The following is a 25,322-nucleotide window of genomic DNA, read 5'->3' as shown; positions in this document are numbered from 1 at the left end:
GGATATGCTGCTGTTTCTTGGGTTTAGCCTCAGTGCCTGTTGTCCTCTGTGTTCCATGGTATGATGTTTGGGGTACAAGTCCAGTACGTGCATGGGTGGTGATAATCAACAGAACAGTGTGTGCTTTTCTGTAGTCCTACATTTTGAGGTTCTCCTTTTCTTTCAGGAAGATGACACAGTCATGAATGGCAATTCATTCTTATAAATCTCCTGCTTTGTAGAACTGGGTAGTACAGTTCATCCAGTGAGTTTTGGCCTTTAAAAAGAACTGAAACCATTCAGACCATTTGAGAAACAGCTTCAGTAAAATGTTTATTTTGTTAATTTACTGACCTAGTATGGTAGCACCTAGGGGTCAGCAGTAGTTGTGACTTTGCATTGGGATGAAATTATTTGACAATGTGCACCCATCATATGCTGACTTATCACAATTTTACATAGTGTATTTCATGTTGTTGGTTTCTACAGGAGCGTAATGCAGAGAATGCCATTGAGGCTCTGAAAGAGTACGAGCCAGAGATGGGCAAGGTGTACCGACAGGACAAGAAGTGCGTCCAAAGAGTCAGAGCCCGTTTGTCCCTGGAGACATTGTAGAAGTTGCAGGTAAGCTGACAAACACAACAAGAATAATCATCAGCCTCATCCTACATATCATGGAGGCAGTGATAACAACACCTGAAGGTTAGTTTGAGCCTCAGACATGGTACGATATGCAGCTTTTACGGTTTCACTTTAAAATCCCATGAAAGTGATACTCCAGTCAGCACCTGTTGAGTGTCAAATACTGTACATAAGCAGCAACAACTTCCTCATTTCTAAATAGGGTACACAAGCTGTTCATGTAAACCTTGCTGTAAACAAATGACAAAAAAACTCTATAAACTCCATACAGTGCAGTGAATAATAACTGTGACTATGCAGAGAGTTCAGTTGGGTGTTATGGTTCATTGGAAGGGAATTGGAGTGTTGGTCTGTTGAGGATTGTCACAACTTGAGGGAAGAAGCTGTTGCAGACCTGAAAGAGGAGGTCCTGATGCTTTGGTGCCTCCTGCCTAGTGACAGGAGGGTGAAGATGCTGTTGCGGGGATTGGTGGAATTCTTCATAATGCTGAAGGCCTCGTGGGTGTACTGTGCTTCATAGATGTTCTCCATGGAGCTTTGCATTTCAAAGTAGTAATGATATGTTTTGGGCCACTTACATGACAGAAGAAATGCAAAAGACAAACTGACAGAGCACAAGCCTGACATGTTATTGCCTTATAAAGTTGTTATGGATGTGTTAACAAATGACAGACTTGTTTTTACTTGCTGCACACAAGTTTCTGTTTTGTTCCCCACTAACTCCTAAAACTGGCTTCTTAGCTGCTAGTTGTAAACTCTGCATGTCTACTGTTTGGTGCTGTGTTTTTTTTCTGTTCTTCATACGCTTTCTAGTAGTGTGGCTTCAGTATTGAAGACCTTGTATTGAAGAGCACTGCACTGTTGTTAAGACATGGCTGAACTAACACTGTGGCATCTTTGTTTAGTCATTCCTGGCAAACATCACAGTCTGAATGCTGCTATATCTCTGCCCTCTCCTCTGGCTGTTATTGTCATGGAAACCTGGTGAAAGGCACACAAAGCCTTTATGGAAAGTATTTGATTGGAGTGCATCTCAATGCTGCAATCTCAGAAGGTTTTGGAGTGTAGTTCCCATGGGAGCTACCATACAAGACAAAAGCAGGATGGTCTGAATCATGTATATGGCATTTAGGTTAATGTCCTTGTCTATACATCTTTTTCCATCGACTTGGGTTGTCTTTTTTGTGAGCCGTCATCTTTTCACAAGTGTTTTAGCATGTTCAAGTACACTTTGAAGGTGCTTGTAACTGCTGGCATTTGGGGTCTGTGCTCTGGAGTTTCTTGTTTGTTTTGTTTTTGCCACTGATTTATTACTAATGTGACCTGTCATTCTAGGAGGTGGAATATCAAAACCTGGTCAACAGCGTTACTTTAAGCATTTATCTGTGCCCCTCAACATGTTCTCATATGTCTTTCCCAACTTTTATCTGAGCCATTCTCTTGTCAAAAACAGCAACGGAACAGATGAGACCTGTTGGGACCTTATTTTGTTGGCCCGCTAACCTTTTTTTTTTTATATGAAAAATGTTTTATTTTTGAGTTAACATGTTTATGTCAGTGGTATTCACTCACACACACGTTTATCTTGACCCATTAATAAAACTGCTGAATCCTCCAGATACCCTCTGTTATTTCATGCTGCTTAGAGAGCGGAATTAGGGCTGTGTGTCTTTGTGTGTGTGCATTAGTGATCCAGTGTGCTTTCCTCTGTAGTAAAAGTATTTGTCCTCCAGAGCATGGGAAATCTGTGACATTAATCATAGCTGGAATCACAGGAGAGAGCTGAAGGCTGTTTAATGTGACCCACTGTTACTGTTACTCTATGTTCTCTGTCTGACAGTTTTAACCAAACATAATGCCCTATCTCTGACCATTGTGGATTTTTATTTATTTTATTTTATTTTATTTTTGGTGGTGGGGTACAGCTGTATATTTTTGGATTTGAGCTGTCAGGAGGTTGTTAGTAATTTGGGTGTCACAGCTCACAAAACGTTGGGCTAAAATTTACAAATTAGAAACACTGTGTAAAAGTTAAAACAGTCCACCTATATTCAAAGAGATGCAGGCCAGTAAGAGGGGAATTGTGAAGGATGAAGATGACAGGCAAGTGGAGATTGATGACCGGCGGGCAAAAGGTTTAAAGCTGGCAAGCAGGTGAAAAACAGGCAGAATGCACACAGGAAACATGACTGAAGTGCAACAGCTGGAATGGCAAAATACACAATCTGGCAGTAGACAAGTGGAAATGGGCCAATACATACTGTGTACTGTGGAACTAATGAGAGAATGAGGAACACATGCACAGGTGGGTGTGCGGGAGTCAGGAGATGGGGAATGGTGGGAAGGCAGTGTTTCCCACATTGGCAGTGGCTAGACTGAGGGAGCAATCATTCATTGTCAGAGTTTAGCATTCTAACATTAGCCACTTGCAAAGCAGTCAGTTGTCTAGCAGCTATTCAATATGCTAACATTGGCAACAAGCTGTAAGTTATTCAAACATTAGCTTAGCTATCCTTACTAGCTTGCTCATAAATTATTAGACGAGCTGATCTCCACAATTGACACAGAGAGGAGGAGCTGTTCATACACAGTACATTGTCTGTGTGTGTGTGTGTGGGTGTGTGTTCCTTCGTATTACTTACATCATGAGGACCGAAACCTGTTAACAAACTCACACTGTGGGGACTCGGCCATCCTTGTGGGGACCAGAAGCTAGTCCCCACAAAGAAATCACTGATTTTTAGGGTGGCAACATGGTTTAGGGTTAGGATGAGGTTAGGTGTTAGGCAAGTATGGTTATGGTTAAGGTTAGGATAAGTCTACAGGAAATGAATGTGAGTCAATGTAAAGTCCCCACAAGGAATGAAAACACAGCGTGTGTGTGTGTGTGTGTGTGTGTGTGAGAGAGAGAGAGAGAGAAAGCAAGGCATGGAGTGGCTGAGCGAATCAAAGCAGTACGTGCAGCTCTACAATGGAATAAGATTTTTACCAAATCTAAAGTCCCGATAAAATAGAACATCAAAAACAAGGTAAATTGTGTTTTAGTTCATTGATAATGGATGTCTCTTGGACAGACATGGCCAAATATACTTGAACAGCCATTAATATACCTGGATGACCTGTGTCCACTTTGGATCAGGCTAGCTCTCTCTCTCTCTAAACGCTGCGGCAGAGACACTGTTCTCCATTGTTTCAGATTTAATGTTAAATACAGCCACAACCCCCTCTCATTTACAGTAAACATGCCAGTTTCTGTTTTTACGCAAAATCAATGGTGGAAGAACTAGGAAGATTGCTTAGTTAAGTAAAAACAGCAAGTTTTTAAAATGTATTTATAGCACCATTTCTTTCTTTAGTTTTTTTTTTTACCTGTGTGATTTTGTGTGTTGTGTGTGATTGAATGAACTGTTTCAGGAACTGCACAGCACGTTTGCTGGTAGTTCTGTGTGCAATGACAATAAAGGTTATGTTATCTTATACTACAATGCAGAAATGCTCTTGTTACAAATAAGTCAAGTCAAGAATCTTTATTGTCATTATGCATAGCACAACGAAAAATTTTCCAGCAGCTCTTGGCTTAAAAGACAGACACATTATTTACATAACACACAATTGTATAAGTCAGTATAAAACTATGAGCAAATAAAAAGGGATTTATGGGTCCTAATCACGTCAGCAGCATGTTAGCAGCAAAAGAGTGTAGTAACATTATAAGGTGCAGCTCAGTCTTTAGGAAGAGGTGTGAGCATGGGTATGTGTCTGCAGGGTCCAGTGTTCTGTCTGTGTCTGTCCATAGGTGGGAGGTTGTGTGCATGTAACTAGGGGTTAAGGGGGTGATTGATTTCACAGCTCTGGGGAAGAAGCTGTGTCTCAGTCTGTTTGTTTTAGTCTTTATATATCTGTACCTTTTCCTGGAGGGAAGAGGCACAAACACGCTGTTGTCTGGGTGGGTGGGGTCTGCAGCAATCCGTCCGGCCCTCCTCTGGATTCGGTCAGTGTATAGTGAGTCCAGATCCAGAAGAGGACTCCCTAAAATGCCCTGAGCTGTTCTCACCACCCGGGTCAAGTCCTTTCTGTCCTGTGCAGTGCTGCTCCTGTACCACACTGTCACAATGAGACAGATGATGCTCTCTACTGTCACTCTGTAGAAGTATGCGAGCAACTGAAAGGAGAGACCAGCACGTTTCAGCTTCCTGAGGAAGAAAAGCCTTTGCTGGGCTTTCTTCACCAGGTAGGATGTTTTCAGAGACCAGGCCAGGTCAGATGTGATGTGGATGCCCAGGAACTTAATGTTATCCACTTGCTCCACCACCTCCCCGTGTATGAGAAGAGGAGCATGTATTGTCATCCTGGACCTCCTATAATCCACAATGGTGTTCAGTCTTGTTGTAGTTTAGGACAAGATTGTTATCTGAACACCACCTTGTCAGGTGCTGGATCTGGAAAGTTGATGAATCTGTAGAATCTAGGAAACACTGCTTTAAGTTCCACATGGTTAAAGCCTCCAGTAACAATTACAGCCGCTTCTGGGTTTGCATTCATTTGCCTGGTGATCAGACAGTACAGCTCCTCCAGTTCTAATTTAGCATTAGCTCACGGTGGTATATAGGTGGCTACAGTCAGGATTGAGCAAATCTCTCTCACTGTTTTAAAAGGTCTGCATTTCACTCCCAGATATTCCAAGTCGGGGGAGCAGTGTGTTCCAATGATGCTCATAGCTGTGCACCAGAAGTTGTGGATATACAGCGCCAGACCTCCGCCTCTTTGTTTAGCAGATGCTGTACTCCTGTCTACTCAAAACAAGGAGCGTCCCTCCAGCTCCACCGCAGCGTCGGGGATGTTGTTATCCAACCAGGTTTCAGTCCTGCATTTAAATATTAATTTAAAGTACAAAAGCATGAATTGTTTGCATCAGTCTTAAAGGGTTCGGTTACTTCCACTGTTGCAGAAAAGAAGTAAGTTAACCTATTACCTAATCCTTGAAAAAGGAAAGCAGCAGTTCTACTCTGAGGCCATTCCGGATGTCCAAACAACTGTGATCCAGGAGAATCCAGTGTTGCTCAGCTGATCATTCACTGCCCCAGGGTGCTTCACTAGTCAGCTGCTTGTAGGTTTTCAGCCGCAGGCAAGCCTGCATGAACGTGTACAACTAGCCAGGAGAATATGACCATTCAAAGAAATCTGTAAACTATTACATAAGACTTTAAATAGCTGGTCTGGCCAGCGAGAGTTCATGAGACTTGTATAAACCGAGTTGCTTCTGCATAGAAGTACAACAACATAGGTACACCTCGTTTATTGAACTTTCAGTCACATTTAAGATGATCATTTTTATTTTTCTGTTTTTATTCCTTCATTCCTATTATCTCATCTCAATGATCATTCCTTTGTCTATCTGCGTTGTTTACTGCCTGTTTATACTGCTTATTTTACATTGTTTGCCCTGGTTGTTGCTTGTTAATACTGTTTATTATTACACAGCCTTCTGCTGGTTTACTGTTTACTTGCCCCTTGCATGGGGATATGTACATACACATTGAGAGCCAATGTACCAGAGTCAAATTTCTCATGTGTCCGACACACCTGGCCAATAAAGCTGATTCTGATTCTGATTCATCAGCATGCCATGGGCTCTTTAATTTACATGCTAGTATGGAGAGGAACACTATACGTTTTTGGTAAATTTCTGCTGACTAGTATCTGTCAAACCTTTTACTCTTATACTGAAACAGAACAAAGGATCTTCCCTCAAAAAGACATCAACGAAATATAAAAAAGAGTGTCAGTCACAACTCTTTCTCACAACAAAGCAGCTGTCAACAATAAAATGCAGGGTTGTAGCTTTTCCCTCAACCCCTGCAGCACCAAATCACCATCAAAGCATTCTCCTGAGCAATATACAGTAACAGCAGACCCTCCAGGGAGTGTCTATCTTAAGCAAACCTTTCATGTGATCCTTAGATATTTTAATACAGTAAACTTAACACAAGCATTGACCCAGTGATCTCTAACCCGCTATATTTCATTTCCCACAGTTAAAGTCTTTTATGATGGAAAGATGCTGTTATATGTAATCGCTCCTCCGGGGATGAGAGAGCAAAAAACTTCCTCTTCCGCTAACTGTAAAAACAAACAAATCAGATAATCACTGACACGTGTCAGTATCTACAGATGCATTTAACTAGGGTTGTCCAAGTTTGGTTGGCCCTGATTTTGATCTGAGTCTTTTAATACTGGATTTCACTAATACCTGTACCAAGTCTGGTGTATGTGACACATTAAATTGCCAAATTTGGTGGTTTAAAATTTTCCAAATTTTCGATCCAAATGTTGAAGATTCTGGTTCAAAGCTATAACATGCTCTGGCAATGTTAGTGCACTGGTTAATGCTGGTAGAACTGAGAAGTTGCTGAATAGTTAGCACATGGCTCTGTGCTAATGAGAAAGGAGAGCACCGACAATGGATATACTGTATAAACCTCAGAGCTGGGTGGCAGAACAGAGATTGGCACATTTGTTAGGCCTTAGGTACGTATGGAGACAATTAGGTGAGAAATGTAAACACAACTGGTTTTGCTTACCAAAAACTCCACACTTTTAGTTTCTTGGTGAAGTAGGTAGCTTAATATTAACTAACACAACCCATTCTTGCTCTTTAACATGGTGAATAAGCAGAGATGCAAACAGGGAGTGCATTAACTTACAGAGTCCAAAATAGAATACCAACAGTTTAACGCTGCTGTCAGGACTATTCCAGACTGAAAAAGGAAAATTAGAATACTCCACTACCATAACATGAGACATACAGTATCATGTGTGAGCAGTAACAGTAGAATAGTGAAGTTATGGTCCCTGAACCCTCAGTCATCTGTCCATTCAGACCACCCAGAAGAGCTTTACGTCCTGCAAGGAGGAGACTGTAGTCTTCATTTCAGATCTAGGACAAAACACACTGGTTCAATAGCATAATTTCAGCTGTTGTCAGTCAGTGAATCTAGGTAACAAGGCCACACTGGTGTTTGCTAGGCAACTGCAGAACAAGGACATGCAAGTTCACAACTTGCAGCTTTGACAGGAGGGAAAGAAGTGAAGCATTTTGCATGTAGCATCATTAGCTAGATCATTTAACATAAGAGGATATGAAGCTGTTAATTGAAGTAGTTTATCATCAAAATATTAAATTAATCTGCTACAATGTTGATAATCAATTTTTTGTTATAGTCGTTAGCAAATGTTTTATGGTTTTGGTTATGGTCTTATACTTGTATAGCGCTTTTCTATGCATTGCAGCCCACTCAAAGCACTTACACTATTTGGCCATTCACACTTCCAAGCACTTACACACCCTTGTCATCAACAGCATCAATTGGGGGTTCAGTGTCTTGCTCAAGGACACTTCGACATGTGGACTGGACAAGCTGGGAATCAAATCACTAGTCTTCTGGTTATGAGACGACCCGCTCTACCTCCTGAGCCACAGCCGCCCCTGTTTTCTTTTATGTTTTTGTTCAAAACATAAACATTTTGGTGTTCTTCATCACCAAAACACACAGTGTGTATTATTGAAGTCTAACAAAATGTTAAATAAATGTTCTTCATCATATTGCCGTGACCTTTGTTGATAAAAATGGAAAACTCAAACCCATTCTTCACCATTTGAAACGGTAGCGTTCCCATCCCACCAAGTTCAGAGAAAGCCAATGTTTGCACTCGTGTAAAAGCCTCCTCTGGAAAGGGTAGGTCAAGACCCCAGCAGCAGTCACTCTGTTGGCCTTTTCAGTCATTACCCCCTTAGGATAAACGCCCAAAAGAGAGCAGTGACCCACTCATATTTTATGCAGAAAAAACTTGTGCCAGTTAAATTGATGAAAGAATCCAGGATACATACTGTAACTTAACACAATTGGTTGACTCTGTGTATAAACAACCAAGGATGGAAACTTTTAGAATGCAGGGGAAAAGTGGAAGAACAGCTTTACACAATTTAGCTCACTACTGACATGCTGCACGGCAGTTTTACATGAACATAAGGAGCATAAATGCTAGACCACATTGGATGCAGAGAGTATTGAGCTGTTTGTTTCGAACCATAGTAAACTTTGTGATTTATGTAGGATTATCCCAGTGAACTTAAAAGGTACCCTTTGGAGTTTTCTCATAAACAGTGTTGACATTCCGTATTTGTCACCATAACACTTTCTGTGTATCCTTGAGGTCTGCCTAACATGTTCAGTGTGTTTCCTTCCTCAGTAATGTTATTAAATGTATTTATTTATACTTATGGATATTGATCAGTATGAAAAAATGCTGTTATAACGTTTTTGTCCGTATCACCCAGCCCTGTGCTGTATGTATTTTTATGATAAACTAACCAAAACTGGCCTGCTTGTGATTTTCACTCGCGTATTGTGAACCATGTTAACATAAACATTCAAAATACTCAAACCCATTAAAATATACAATTCATATAGCAAATAGGGTTATTAAGAAGAATTTGGATGGAGCTGCCTGCTCATGTCAGAGGTTTACAACCCGTCATCCTGGCTGAAGGATGGCAGGTTAAGAGCGTGGGCTTTACTGACAACCAATGTCATGTCATGATCCCCTGGTTTACTGCAGTATGTTACTTGTTTTAGGTGCAGGGGAGGTAGAGGAGAAAGGGAAGCAAGGCATTGCAGTTAACATCTAAATATCTAAACGACATGTCCTTATCTAAATTAAGTACAGTAATAAAGAATTGTTGCTTTCTCCTTGTCCCCTACTTTCCCAGTTGGTGATAAGGTTGCTGCTGACATCAGGCTGACGTCTATTTTTTTGAGGGTTGACCAGTCCATTCTGACAGGGGAGTCTGTGTCAGTGCTCAAACACACAGACCCCGTACCAGACCCCAGAGCTGTCAACCAGGACAAGAAGAACATGCTCTTCTCTGTGAGTCTGTTGTATCTGTCATTATAAACACACAACCAGGTAAAACATTAAAGAGGAATTGGGCTGCCAAGTTAACTACTGTCTAAAGTGTCTCAATGTTTACGCTAAACGTGAAGGAGAAGGTTGGTGATATTCTCTGTTTATTGTACCCGGTAGTTAATTTTGACTCAGTCCCACATAACACCATTCTGCTGCACAAGTATTCATTACAGTATGTGGATTAATCTTCCACTAAAGATAGTCCTCAGCAAATGCACTATTTCTTACTGTTGTGTAACATTTAATAAAAAGTACACTGGCTCCATGATTTAGAAAAAAAACAGCTTTTTAAAAATGAAACTATATACACTTGTGAGCTGTGTTTAAAGATTTACATCTTCAGTAAGAACCAGTAGACTTGGGGATGAGGGCCACAGATAACTTAGGGATGTCACATTGTTGTTTGGGGCTTTTCATGAGATTGACAATAAGAAAAACAAAGACTAAAGGTACTGTAGTCGTATCCTTTAAGGACTACAGAACTGTTTGTTCTTAGTTTACATCTCTATCAAAATGTTGTCATCCATTCTATCAACATTTATTTCAGTGTCTCCATACCTCAGATAGTTTGGTTTTTCCAGCAGAGTGTACTGTTGCTCAAGGTAATGTTTTCCTATTCAGTGCCCTAACAGCTACTCTAACGTACATGATGCATTTGGGTAATAAATTTAGAATGTATCCAAGCATAACCATCACTGTAATTATCATTTTATTTTTTTATGTAATAAAATGGTGGAATGCCATGACAAACATCATTCCAACATATGCAGTTTAAGATTTGTTCAGTGAGAGAAAAAATCTGAAGAATATGACTCTAAAGTTATGAAATTAAACATATGAAATACACACTGTGAAATGTTAAAGGGTGCTCTCAATGTCAAGAATATGATTCTACAAAGAAGCCTGCAGTATATGTAATATTACTGTACACACATGGCATATTCACATAAGCAGAAGTTTTGTGAAGGAAAATGACAGGATTTGATGGTTGAGATGTGTGTTGTATTATCTCTGTCAGACGTCAAAGCCTGCAGACCAGGTGGTTCATGGTCAAAACAGCCACTGATGTTTTATTTAGCACCATCACTGTGACAGGCTGCAGACCTGCAGGGTGTCTTTGTTGGTGTGGTTATAAGAGTACTGTTGGACTGAGTAGGACTCCACACAGGTGTGAAGGAAACACATCAGATCCTGGTATTAAAGGAGATAAAGAACTCGGCTCACTGAGATATTAGGATTCACTGTGTTTTATGTGAGAATGGACAAAATAAACAGCATTATACTCACCACCTTTTTAACTGCCACTGCTGACATTTCAGAACTGTGTTACAGTGTCAAATATTTATAAAGATGATAAAGTACAACAATGAAGTTATTCCTGTAATGACCTTTGCCCAGGGTACCAACATTGCAGCAGGGCGAGCCATCGGGGTTGTCGTGGCAACAGGGGTGCAGACAGAGATTGGGAAGATCCGAGATGAGATGGCATCTACTGACCCTGAAAGGACCCCACTACAACAGAAACTAGACCAGTTTGGAGAACAGCTGTCAAAGGCAAGCCTGCAATGTTGCAATGTTGTGTATTTTAGTGTTGAAGTGTCAGACTCTGATATAAACTTTGGATTTGTTCTTTTTTATGACATTGTATAAAGTAATTTGTATAATCTAATGAATGAACATATGTCTAAGTAATTTGTTATTTAACTTTTGTCCTGCTGTAACCCTGTAGGTCATCAGTGTGATCTGTGTGGCAGTGTGGGCTATCAATGTGGGACATTTCAATGACCCGGTGCATGGAGGCAGCTGGCTGAGAGGAGCTGTTTACTATTTCAAGATCGCTGTCGCACTGGCTGTAGCTGCCATACCAGAAGGTCAAACATGCACTGATGTAGATAACCACATACAAAAGTGTATTCCCTATGTTTTTTTGTATGTACAAGGTCAAATTTCATTTTTAACGCCAACAAAGTGGCAAACATTTGGTCACGAAACAGTTCACTAACTTTGTCCACTCACTCTGAGTAACCTTAGATGTATCCTTGAGCAAGATACATAAAACCCCAAGTCAGAAAAAGTTGGGGCAGTGTGTAAAATCAAACTTTAAACTGAGAATAGTGATGCATAAATCATCTGTGTCCTGTATGACATTGAAAACAACACAGCAGCACATTATTTGATGTGATACCTCATCAGTTTTATTCTTTGGTCAAAATAAACACTCACTTCAATTCTGGTGCTGCAACACATTCTAAAAAATTTGGGACAGTAAAACATTTACCACTGTGTGATGCTGCTGTTCCTTTTCACAACTCTTAAAAGACGTTTAGGGACTGAGGACACCAAGTGATGAAGTGTGTCAGGTGTCATTTTGTCCCATTCTTCCTGCAAACAAGTCTTAAGCTGCACAACAGTTCTTCATTGACACATATGTTGGCAAACTGGCGGTCCTCGGCCCATCTTGGCTCCTAAAGGGCTCGGCCTTTCCCGGATGCCTGCTGACATCACCTTTTCTAATGGATTTAATTTTGCTTTTGCATACTGTCCCAACTTTTTCTGATTTGGGGTTATAAAATAAACTGCTCTAGTGGAGAAACTCAATAGTCTGTCTCTTACAAAACCATGTTTTCTTATCACCATCATCTATCTGTTGCATTTTCCTCCCAGGCCTCCCGGCAGTCATCACTACCTGTCTGGCACTGGGAACAAGGAGGATGGCCAGGAAGAATGCAATTGTCCGCAGCCTGCCGTCAGTGGAGACGCTGGGTTGTACCTCTGTTATTTGCTCTGACAAAACAGGAACACTGACCACCAACCAGATGTCAGTCTGCAGGGTAAGATGATGGAGAAATGAGACTGATAAATATGAGACTAGTACCCACCTTATGCCAGATTTGCTCTGTGACCAAGTCAACCTTGTTTTAGCTCTTATATGACAGGTATGAGACTGTTACTGATTACGTAGATAGTTTGCTAGTCCAAATTAAAAACTAACAGCTTGTCATACTAATGTTAGATTAACAGAAGGTTATGCTCACTTACATTGAGTCTAACAAATATAAACTGTATGTACCATAAATTCTCCATATCCTGTAAGCCAGTGTTCAAGTAATGGCTGAGTTTCAAGCATTGCACAAAAACATAAATATAGCTGCAGATAGGTTAAAACAAAACCTCAGCCAGGTTGATATTACATTTGACTTTTTAAAACAGCTTATTTAACAGATTTTTAACATTAAGAGCCTATTAAGAAAGTCACTTTCGGCTTTTTCCCATTTAGGGGTCGCCACAGCAAATCGTCACACTGACGACTCGCATGTTGACATTTGGCACGTGTTTTACGCCGGATGCCTTTCCTGACATAACCCTGATTCGAACCTAGGCCGCAGAGGCGAGAGCGCTGCGCTTTAACCACTAGCCTACCAGGGACGGCTAACATTAAGAGCCTATTATAAATAAATAATAGTCTCAGTTGTTCAGGTGTTTAGTTTAATACGCAGTGGCTTCATTCAGAAAAAAAAAAACAAAAGTGAAAGGACTGCAGTTGATTGGTGAATAAAAATAAAAAATTTTATTAGTATAAGAGTGAGTGGTGACTATGATGTGTGACTTGCTGTACTGATAGAATTAGTGCTGTAGAAATGTACATAATTCTACATTTAGGACAGAAGGAGGAAGAAGTGCTGTATTTGTGTTCACTGGGAAACAGGAGAATTTATAAGCCTCTTCTAAACAAAGGTCTGGTATTGAGGTAGATAATACAATACTTGAGAGTTTGTAGTGATATACAGTATATAAAGTAAACAAATTGATGTCATATGAAAATGTAGTCATTTCTTTGGGGGAGGTGAAATTCATTTTCTAACACTGGTTGTGGCCTTTATCATAGCCAAAAATATTTGCACCCCTGCATTTCTATCAGATATCACTCAACTTCTGATCACAAATTCTTTAGTATTCTCATCTTCTTTTCTTTTGTTTGCATTGGAACAACACACAAAAAAGCCAAATCTGATACACTCCACACAGAACTCCAAAAATGGACTGACAGAATTATTGACACTTTTTAAAAATCATCAGAATTTGTAATAAACTCACATGTAGCAGTCAGTAGGTGTTGGCAATATAGAAATCACACCAGTTAAAATGGAGAAAAGTTGACTCAACCTTTGTGTCGTGTTGGCCACACTGAGGACGGAGAAAAGAGAAGAACAAAGAACTGTCTGAGGATTTGAGAATCACAGTAGTGGAAAAACGTTGACAGTCTCAAGGTTCCAAGTCCATCTCCAGAGATCTGGCTGTTCCTGTGACCACTGTGCACGACATTATCAAGAGGTTTACAGCCCATGGTGCTGTAGCTAATCTCCCTGGACGTTGACAAAAGAGAAAAATGGATGACAGATTGCAAAGAAAGATTGTTTGAATGGTGGATAAAGAACCTCGATCAACTTCCAAACAAATTCAAGCTGACCTACAGGCACGGGATGCAACAGTGTCAGCTCGCATCTGTCACTATCTGAATGACATGGGACGCTATGATAGGAGACCAGGGAAACCCACTGGTGACACAGAGACATAAAGGAGCCAGAACTTAACTGAGGAAGCAACAGTCCTTCTGGGAGAATGTCCTGTGGACAGATGACACTAAAATAGAGCTTTTTGGTCGAGCACATCATTCTACTGTTTTCAGAAAATGAAAGTAGGCCTTCAAAGAAAAGAACATGGTCCCTACAGTCAAACATGGTGGAGGTTCACTGATGTTTTGTGGTTGCTTTGCTGCTTCAGGCACTGGATGTCTTGATTGTGTGTATGGCATTATGAAATCTGAAGGCTACTAGTGAATTCTGGGGCACAATGTAGGGCCACTGTCAGAGGTCATGGGTCTTACAGCAGGACAATGAGCCAAAGCAGATTTCAAAAAGCACCAGAAACGGTTTCAATGAGCTGGAGAGTTCTGAAGTGGCCAGCAATGAGTCCACTGAGAATCTGTGGAGAGATAACAGAATACCAGCCGGGGGGAAGGAACCCTTCAGATCTGAGAGACCTGGAACAGTTGGCAAAAGAAGAGTGGTCCAAAATGCCAGTAGAGAGGTGGAAGAAACTGATGGTTACAGGAAGTGATTTAGTTCAGTTATTTTGTCCAAAAGGTGTGCTACCAAATATTATTAAGTTGAGGGTGTTGATAATTTTGTCCAGTCTATTTTTGGAGTTCTGTGTGGAATGGATCAGATTGGGCTTTTTTCTCATGCTTATTTCTTTTGTTTTCATTGGAACAACACAAAAAAAAAACTGACTCAGGGAGTAGTGGTGTGTTATCTGATGGAAATGCAGGGGTGCCAATATTTTGGCCATGACTGTAGCTCAGGAACTGAGAGAATCATGCCTGTTTTGAGTCAAGATTATATTAGAGACAAGCCTTTATTCCTAATATCCCATTTTTTCATTATATTGTGATAAGAAGGTATAGGTATACAGTCACACATATGGTAACAACAACACAACCTTGTTTTTCCCCCCTCCCCTTTATAGGTAATGGATAATTGATGGCTAGATGTTGTGTTCATCACATGTAATGCTGCAGCTCGTAAAGGGGGATTTAATTTTGATAACCTTAGATACTTATAATTTCATGTATTTCACATACTGATGGGTACCAGTATGTAAAGTAGTACTTAGCTTTGATGCTCTTCAGGACCAGTTAGCTTAACTGTTTTTAAGCTTTATTAGCAGCTCAGTGGGCAACGGACAGAAATCATTTGACACACAGTAAGAGCCAAAAATAGTGCTCTTCCGTTTTTTTTAGTGAATCAGATCATTTTGGAATCCAAAGTCATTCTGAATTGAATCATGAGTTTGCCACAGATTCCCAATCCTAAAGTTTTAAGTTCAGTCTTTTCCAGTTTTAATTTGCCATGTATGCAAACTCACCGCTTCCTCCATGTTATACTGGAAAATTTGTGTAATGTGTATTTCAGCAGTAATAATTCCATTAGTACAACAACAGAGCCATACTCTGCTGCCCTGAGCTTATCTTTTTACATGAATATCATTTTTATTCACTAAAACATTCCAGATTGCTATTATTGTGTTGTTTATTTGATGTTAGGACATAGTCATTGAACTCTAAACATCCTGTACCGATATTTCACTTTTGCAGTGGCTCAGTAGCCATAATCCCTTATGTTCCTGGTACACGTTTAATGTGAATCATTTGTAGGAAATGAAACAGTCAAAATGATTTGTGAAAAAACTGTGTTTAAAAAAAGAGAGCGGCAGTAGCGAGTGGGACATGCAGAATTAATGCTGTAGAAATGTAGATTCAACTGAATTCACCCACTTGGTTCAGTGTTTGCTACCTGCTCTTTATTTACTACCAGCCTTGACCATAACTTATTTGAAGATTTATTTTAGACTTTACACTCAGAAAAATCAACACTGGAAAACCATCAGTGGTGAGAAGTGTTATCAGTATAGCACAATGTTCGTACTGTGAGGGTTACTCACGCTTCGTGCATATGCATGTCTGCTAGGGTCCAGTGACATAAATTCTGTAATCTTCCCAAAAATGTACATGAATGGAGGGACTGTGCGCATGTACCACAATGCATGAAAAACATCAGCGTAGACAGACAGAGGGTGAACACTCAGTTCCTCGGGTCCTCGTCCGTGTTGGTGTCTGCATAAGAGTAATCATTTAGTCATGAATAAATGCATTCATTTCATCATTTTGTATGGCCTGTTAGAATGTGAAACTAACCTCAGCTGATGTCCTAACATTACTGAACTAATCAACTACTGCAATGTCTGCATGTGTGTGTTTAGATTGTTATAGTGGACAGTGTGTCGAAGGAGCGCTGCAGCCTGAGCGAGTTCACAGTGACTGGATCTACTTACGCTCCTGAAGGGGAAGTGTGAGTGTCTTTAACCTTTAACCCTTAACCCCTGGCAGTTTATGGAATATGGATGGCTATGGCATATGAATGCCAACACTTAAAACCTTACAACTGATGTCTCCTTTTATGTCACAACCTGTGTGCATTCTCTTCACGTCTCAATGGCTGTGCTTTGTTTGTTGTGATTTGTCCCCCACCTGTCCCTCTGTCCTTCTCTTTCTCCAGTTACAAGGATGGCTTAGTAGTGAAGTGCAGTCAGTATGAAGGCCTGGTGGAGATGGCCACCATCTGTGCACTCTGCAATGACTCATCACTGGACTACAATGAGGTAAGAAATGCAAACAGGACAGCAACGCCGGCTGAGACCATCGTAGATGACCATATATGGCTCTGGAACACTTACAACTGGAATCTGATTGTGAATGTGTGTTAGCACAGTACAGTCTTAAACTGGTTTGTAAAGAGGGTCATTAACAGCATACAGTACTTTAGCTTGTTTACCTTACTGTCTGTGTGTGTGTTCCAGGCAAAGGGTGTGTATGAGAAGGTCGGGGAGGCAACAGAGACTGCCCTCTGTTGTCTGGTGGAGAAAATGAACGTGTTTGACACCGACCTTAGAGACCTGAGCCCTCCTGAGAGAGCTACAGCCTGCTGCTCTGTAAGTGTGTGTCTGTGTATGTGTGAGAGAAAGAGAGAGAGTGAGTGAAAGAGAGGCTTAAAGTTAAAAAAAAAGTGTTGATGCTTATTCCCTTTAGCCTCTGCATTTGTTATACAGGACTTGTGGAAAGCTTATCCATGCTTTGTCTTCTTCCTTTTGTCTTCCTACCACTGAGACCATTAAACTGTACTGGCTGATGACCAGTGAAGACTAGTTTCACATTTTGTAGGCTTGGTTTCAGTGAACAGTGTGTGTTTAGTCCTTTCTGTTTTTATTTCTGTTTTCCTGCTCATAAAGCTCACACAGATGTACAAAAGATTAAGTTTCTATACCATATTTGTCTTTTTATTGGTTGTGTTTAGGTGATTAAGCAGCTGATGAGGAAGGAGCTGACACTAGAGTTCTCCAGAGACAGGAAATCCATGTCTGTCTTCTGTTCATCTAATAAACTCACCAGGTCTGCCTCTGGAGTCAAGATGTTTGTCAAGGTTCGTTGCACACCATTCACTATGATCCATTTGGTTTTGTACTGTATCTTGTGGTCATTCGGAGACTGTTGTGTTCCCATGTGTCTAATCTGCAGGGTGCTCCAGAGAGTGTGCTGGAGCGCTGTAATTATATCCGGGTTGGTGGTTCTGCTCGTGTGCCTTTGAGCCCAGCAGTTCGAGATCAGCTCCTGTCCACTGTGCGGGAGTGGGGGTCTGGCCGAGACATGCTCCGTTGCCTCGCCATGGCAACCAGGGACACTGCCCCTGACATCCATAGCCTCAACCTGGAAAACACAGCTGCCTTTGCTAACTATGAGGTGATGATGAAGACAGTGATAACGATGAAATTACTTTTTTAAAAAGGCTTATGGCCCATGGAGCTCCATCTCTAATATAACATTTTGGAAAAACCCCTTTTCAATATGTTTTTTCATAAAAGTTGAAACGAAATTGAAACCACCCCTCTTGTCTTTCTAAATAAAGAAATGCACTGTCATTGATCCCTTTTAAAGAACATAGAGAAGCTAAACTAGTCCTCCATGTCCTCCCTCTGCCCAGTCGGACCTGACCTTTGTGGGCTGTGTGGGCATGTTGGATCCCCCAAGGAAAGAGGTGCTCGGTGCAGTCCGAATGTGTCGGCAGGCTGGCATACGAGTCATCATGATCACAGGTCCAAATGTGCATGAAATGTGTGCCAGAACACCTTTATTATACATGTCCCAACCTACACAGATAATTATACTCCCAGCAATATACCGCATTTTATAGTAATTGTAATTTTTTTCCAGTGTGTTGTTGCAAATAAATTGCTATTATTTTGTATTAATTAAACTCTGGGTCTGTGTCCAAGCACTGATGTAACAACTCGTCACTGTTATTTTTCTCTTCAGGTGACAACAAAGGGACAGCCCTGTCTATCTGTCGAAGGGTGGGCATCATCACGGAGCAGGAAGAGGAGCAGGAGGGCACAGGAGTCATTGGGGGCCTAACCGGGCGGGAATTTGACGAGCTGCCCCCCCACCTGCAGCGTCAGGCCTGCCAGACGGCACGCTGCTTTGCCCGGGTAGAACCAGCACACAAGAGCCGTATAGTGGAGTACCTGCAGAGCCTGGGTGACATCACTGCCATGGTTAGTGTGTGACCTACATGAAGCAGCAGCATCATCATGTGTCGACAACCAGCCCTGTGGTATCCCTAAACTATCTTCCTCCATCCTTTTTCATGGGTTCAGACAGGTGACGGGGTGAATGATGCACCAGCGCTGAAGAAGGCAGAGATTGGCATCGCTATGGGCAGCGGCACGGCAGTGGCCAAGTCAGCTTCTGAGATGATCTTGGCTGATGACAACTTCTCCACCATTGTGGCCGCTGTGGAGGAGGGCAGAGCCATTTACAACAACATGAAACAGTTCATTAGATACCTGATATCATCCAACATAGGAGAGGTGGTCTGGTTAGTAGGAAACAAACACTGATACAAGGGGATGCAGAAAATGAGTCCAGAAATCATGGACACAATCGAACAATCTCGATCTCTCAGCATTTCCTTCTCTTCCTTTCTTCCTCAGTATTTTCCTGACAGCTGCACTCGGCATGCCTGAAGCGTTGATCCCAGTCCAACTACTATGGGTCAACTTAGTCACTGATGGTTTCCCAGCGACAGCTCTAGGATTCAACCCTCCAGACCTGGACATTATGTCCCGCCCTCCTCGCTCCCCCAAAGAGCCCCTGATCTCCAGCTGGTTGTTCTGTCGCTACCTCATCATTGGATGTGAGTCATGAGCCTGGAACTAAAAGTTTCCAGATTATGTTTTCACTTTTAGAGCATCTTACTTACTAGAATACACTACACAGACTCTGTGGGTTACAAAACTAACTGCTGCTTGCAATCTTTCTCTGCAGGTTATGTGGGAGCAGCCACTGTAGGAGCCGCAGCCTGGTGGTTTATGGCAGCCCATGACGGTCCGAAACTTTCCTTCTATCAACTGGTAAACACACATCTTCTGATCACTACACCTCTGCCATGCTAATACTCTGTGGCATTACATTATTTGCTGTAGTGCAACATATTTACTGTGGCAGTAACACAACTGAAACCTTCTTGTGATCATAAACATGGTATTACATGCATAAATACAGTAGTAAAAAAAAAATCACATCAAATTACACTGGCAAAAAAGTTATAAAAGTGTTAAAAATAAGGCAATAAAACTAAGGTAACAACGTGTTTATACTTGTTACGAATTATATTAACAACTGCTTAAACTGTATTATACAGAGTGTCTGTGGGGTCTTAAAATGTGTTAAAAGGCCATTTAAAAGTATTACCCAATTGCTACTTTAACAGGTACTACATTTTGTAACTATTTTTACATGTGAATAGCCTTGTGCAAAGAGTTTGTATGCTAAAGGTTTGTGTGAATGTATTTATTTTGCTTAGCTGTGTAGATGGTGCAGATGCAGTGTCATTGACCTGTGTCTGGTGGAATCCAGGCTAAATTTAATGTCCTCTGAAAAGGTCAAACATACAGTGGGTACGGAAAGTATTCAGACCCCCTTAAATTTTTCACTCTTTGTTATATTGCAGCCATATGCTAAAATCATTTAAGTTCATTTTTTCCCTCATTAATGTACACACAGCACCCCATATTGACAGAAAAACACAGAATTTTTGACATTTTTGCAGATTTATTAAAAAAGAAAAACTGAAATATCACATGGTCATAAGTATTCAGACCCTTTGCTGTGACACTCATATATTTAACTTAGGTGCTGTCCATTTCTTCTGATCATCCCTGAGATGGTTCTACACCTTCATTTGAGTCCAGCGGTGTTTGATTATACTGATTGGACGTGATTAGGAAAGCCACACACCTGTCTATATAAGACCCTACAGCTCACACTGCATGTCAGAGCAAATGAGAATCATGAGGTCAAAGGAACTGCCTGAAGAGCTCACAGACAGAATTGTGGCAAGGCACAGATCTGGCCAAGGTTACAAAAAAAAATTTCTGCTGCACTTAAGGTTCCTAAGAGCACAGTGGCCTCCATAATCCTTAAATGGAAGACGTTTGGGACGACCAGAACCCTTCCTAGAGCTGGCCGTCCGGCCAAACTGAGCTATCGGGGGAGAAGAGCCTTGGTGAGAGAGGTACAGAAGAACCCAAAGATGACTGTGGCTGAGCTCCAGAGATGCAGTCGGGCGATGGGAGAAAGTTGTAGAAAGTCAACCATCACTGCAGCCCTCCACCAGTCAGGGCTTTATGGCAGAGGGTCCCGACGGAAGCCTGTCCTCAGTGCAAGACACATGAAAGCCCGCATGGAGTTTGCTAAAAAACAGCTGAAGGACTCCAAGATGGTGAGAAATAAGATTCTCTGGTCTGATGAGACCAAGATAGAACTTTTTGGCCTTAATTCTAAGTGGTATGTGTGGAGAAAACCAGGCACTGCTCATCACCTGTCCAATACAGTCCCAACAGTGAAGCATGGTGGTGGCAGCATCATGCTATGGGGGTGTTTTTCAGCTGCAGGGACAGGACGACTGGTTGCAATCGAGGGAAGGATGAATGCGGCCAAGTACAGGGATATCCTGGACGAAAACCTTCTCCAGAGTGCTCAGGACCTCAGACTGGGCCGAAGGTTCACCTTCCAACAAGACAATGGCCCTAAGCACACAGCTAAAATAACGAAGGAGTGGCTTCACAACAACTCTGTGACTGTTCTTGAATGGCCCAGCCAGAGCCCTGATTTAAACCCAATTGAGCATCTCTGGAGAGACCTGAAAATGGCTGTCCACCAACGTTTACCATCCAACCTGACAGAACTGGAGAGGATCTGCAAGGAGGAATGGCAGAGGATCCCCAAATGCAGGTGTGAAAAACTTGTTGCATCATTCCTAAAAAGACTCATGGCTGTATTAGCTCAAAAGGGTGCTTCTACTAAATACTGAGCAAAGGGTCTGAATACTTATGACCATGTGATATTTCAGTTTTTCTTTTTTAATAAATCTGCAAAAATGTCAAATTCTGTGTTTTTCTGTCAATATGGGGTGCTGTGTGTACATTAATGAGGAAAAAAATGAACTTAAATGATTTTAGCATATGGCTGCAATATAACAAAGAGTGAAAAATTTAAGGGGGTCTGAATACTTTCCGTACCCACTGTATAGTGCGGTCACAGACCAGATTGTTGTCAGTTTAACAATGTGTTAAGCTTACTTTACATAAACTAACAAATGTAATGGGGAAAAGTTCACAGACAAGTAGTTTATCACTGGGAACAACTGGTAGGGACATTAGAGAAAGCAATAACTTGATCCTCGATTGTGATCTACTCTGTCCAGACCCATGTATACAGTGCTACTCACAAATCTATTGTGAGATGCAGACAGCAGTTGTCTTATCACAAATGGCTGTGCTAAACCAGCTACACCATTTCTCTGTACCACCACTGATGCTACTATGATGGTCAACACTTGGCGATGGGTGCCACACCAGATGGTCTGTGGTGTCTCAACATGGTGGTGAAACACCACTCTGTCACTTCCAGCAAAGAAATTTCAATCAATGTAGAGTAAATATACTGTATGTTAAAGTTATTTTGCTGATGTAACCGGTTATAGCTTGAAGTGGCATCGAGGTCTTAAAATATAGTTTGAATGCAGCCAACAGAAGAAATTCCACCCTTTCATTCTGATTTCTCTCCAAAGCCACTCCTCCAAAACACAATGTACACCGCAACATGCATTGCCTGACTACTACTGATTTCAGGAATATAACAAATGCCCCCAAACAAAACAAAAGCGTTAATTACCTGTCCAGCAGAAATCCGGCCACCGCAGTGTTACTTTTCAGCCCTTTTTGTTCTCAGTCGTTGCCATCATTCAGCAGCCATACCAATGTTAATTCTGGCTTTATTTCTTGCAGCATCCAAATTCTTTTTAGTTGTAACTTTCTCGAATGCAGTGTTACCCGCCCAGATCCACAGCCCCGAACCGTAGTCGGAGACCTCTGGTTCATGGCTAAACTGCTTTAGTTCTGGCTCATAGCTGGTAACTAGCCTTAGAAGGCCAGGCTTTTCTGGCAGGGAGAAGTGAAGAAGGAGGCCACAAAACACAGGCTTTATTCTGTCTTGGTACCACAAACACTGCATGTGTCCTTTGGTGCCCAGTTAACTGCTTTACACTAGTGTCTATACACTTAGAGCTGACTACTGTCTGGCTGCATGGAAAAGGAGTCTATTCACTGTGGCGGTCTTCTCACTCTCATACTGCTCACATTGCAGGTAACAACTTCTGGCAACAACATCACCTATAAGGCTGCCTTAAAAGGGAAGGCCTGGCCTGTAACAGTGCTCTCTGTTTGTGACCGAAGGCTGCTGTGGGACCTTATCTGCCATAGTTCGCCAGCTTTAGCTATCAAAACAGAATCACTAACGAGTCTGCAAAAGACCTGAGACTGGGACGGAGATTTGTCTTCCAACAAGACAATGATCCAAAACATAAAGCAAAATCTACAATGGAATGGTTCACAAATAAACATATCTAGGTGTTAGAATGGCCAAGTCAAAGTCCAGACCTGAATCCAATCGAGAATCTGTGGAAAACTGCTGTTCACAAACGCTCTCCATCCAACCTCACTGAGCTCGAGCTGTTTTGCAAGGAGGCATGGGCAAAAATTTCAGTCTCTCGATGTGCAAAACTGATAGAGACATACCCCAAGTGACTTACAGCTGTAATCGCAGCAAAAGGTGGCGCTACAACGTATTAACTTAAGGGGGTTGAATAATTTTGCACGCCCAATTTTTCAGTTTTTTTATTTGTTAAAAAAGTTTGACATATCCAATAAATTTCGTTCCACTTCATGATTGTGTCCCACTTGTTGTTGATTCTTCACAAAAAATTACAGTTTTATATCTTTATGTTTGAAGCCTGAAATGTGGCAAAAGGTCGCAAAGTTCAAGGGGGCCGAATACTTTCGCAAGGCACTGTATATACCCTGTTATTGGTCCGACCTATTGAAGCTCAGTGATCTATTTCACTTCCATTGTCACCACAATACCTGGGCTTTGAGATAGTTAGGCAGGAGACGAGCAATAATAAAGTAAAAAATATTGACTGTATTAAAATAAAACAGGGTATAAGAGTTAAAATATAAAACAGGATGGTACAATTATTAATGCATATTGTAAGGATCTGTATTAGGAAGGTGTGTTTGAGTGACATCCCAAAGCTACATAACAAAAAACTGTGATCAAGATATAACTGAGTGGGACATTTTACATCTAAGTAAATTTGTCACTGCTTTTTGGTGGACACGCTCTGTAACACAAATGCTGTTTCAGAATCACCTCAGATAATTTCTGCACTAACATTTTTTTTTTTTACTTATTGGTCCACATCTAAGCCAATAGTGATAGATCTGTGATAAACTATTGCACTAACAGTAATATTGTCTATATTGATGTATCAGTCAGACACTAGTAAAGAGATGTAGACCTGCAGGACAGTAACTAAGGAAGAGGACCATGGCATTAGAATACTTTGGCCAGGTAAGTAAGTGGTGAGTACACTAGGAAGGTGCCAGGAGTGTTATTTACACTTGTTTCCTCCACAGTCCCACTACCTCCAGTGCAGGGAAGGCCACGCTGAGTTTGCTGGTGTGCAGTGTTCTGTCTTTGAGTCTCCTTATCCCATGACTATGGCGCTGTCTGTCCTGGTTACCATAGAGATGTGCAACGCCTTGAACAGGTAAGAACAAATCAAACACACACCCAGACTAGACTACAACTATGGGGCAACTGTGGTTCGGTGGGTAGAGCAGTTCAAATCACAGTGCCTGCAGTCCATGTGTCGAAGTGTCCTTGGGCAAGACACTGAATCTCAAAGTTGCCCCCGATGGTTAGAGTGGTGTGAATTGGCGCTGTAGATGGGTGCCTCAGTTGTTTACCGGAAACAAATTCCTTGTGTGTGTAACATGCTTGGCCAAATAAAGTGATTATCCTAATTATATCCTATCACATCTGAGTGATCACAGTGGTTACTCTGGTGTAATACGCTCTGTAGGGTTCTGAAGGCTGTGGATCTGGGATGAAGGTGTTCTCAAGTGTAAATTGACAGAATTAAGTGTCTAAACAGTAAAAATGATGTGTTTCTGGTTTGTCTTGCACTGTCCAGTCTGTCAGAGAACCAGTCCCTGCTGAAGATGCCTCCCTGGGTAAACCCCTGGCTGGTGGGAGCCATCTGTCTGTCCATGGCCCTGCACTTCCTCATTCTATATGTAGACCCACTGCCAGTAAGGATGTACAATATGCACACACTGTGTGTCCTAAAGGATCTTTGAAAGTTCCCACTGAATATGATTGTGATCTGTGAAATTGATGCTAGTAGATTCAGTAACACTAAGTTACACTTGTCCTGCGCTGATGCCACTGTCCCATTTAACACACATCAGAAATATCTACTGGCTGACATGTCTCCTAAAATAGCCATCATTCTCTCTGTCTGCGTCTTAAGGTGATATTCCAGATACGCCCCTTGTCATGGCCTCAGTGGGTGGTGGTGTTGAAGATGTCACTTCCTGTCATCCTGATGGACGAGGGCCTCAAGTTTCTAGCCCGCAACTATATCGAGCCAGGAAGCCAGATCCAGGTCAGAGGACATGCTTGATAATGCTTCTGTCAATACAAAGCAAGAGTTATT

At 41.5% G+C, this 25,322-nt stretch overlaps 1 protein-coding gene across 1 annotated transcript in view; it reads left to right on the top strand.

Annotated features, from left to right (window-relative positions):
• LOC109975007 (sarcoplasmic/endoplasmic reticulum calcium ATPase 2-like) overlaps positions 1–25,322 on the top strand; it is a 34,369-nt gene that overhangs the window by 6,131 nt on the left and 2,916 nt on the right. Inside the window, 19 exon segments of the mRNA XM_020625511.1 lie at positions 469–571; positions 574–603; positions 9,392–9,549; positions 10,987–11,142; positions 11,318–11,459; positions 12,253–12,419; positions 16,408–16,496; positions 16,704–16,806; positions 17,005–17,136; positions 17,499–17,624; positions 17,720–17,941; positions 18,183–18,294; positions 18,515–18,753; positions 18,856–19,076; positions 19,192–19,394; positions 19,526–19,611; positions 24,238–24,371; positions 24,798–24,915; positions 25,137–25,271. Coding sequence (XP_020481167.1) covers positions 469–571; positions 574–603; positions 9,392–9,549; positions 10,987–11,142; positions 11,318–11,459; positions 12,253–12,419; positions 16,408–16,496; positions 16,704–16,806; positions 17,005–17,136; positions 17,499–17,624; positions 17,720–17,941; positions 18,183–18,294; positions 18,515–18,753; positions 18,856–19,076; positions 19,192–19,394; positions 19,526–19,611; positions 24,238–24,371; positions 24,798–24,915; positions 25,137–25,271 — 2,676 coding nt within the window.

The sequence above is a fragment of the Monopterus albus genome, unplaced genomic scaffold (genome assembly GCF_001952655.1).
Source record: "Monopterus albus unplaced genomic scaffold, M_albus_1.0 scaffold356.1, whole genome shotgun sequence".
NCBI classification, from domain to species: domain Eukaryota; kingdom Metazoa; phylum Chordata; class Actinopteri; order Synbranchiformes; family Synbranchidae; genus Monopterus; species Monopterus albus.
The sequence above is the reverse complement of the archived record's forward strand: the minus strand, read 5'-3'. Positions and strand labels throughout refer to the sequence as shown.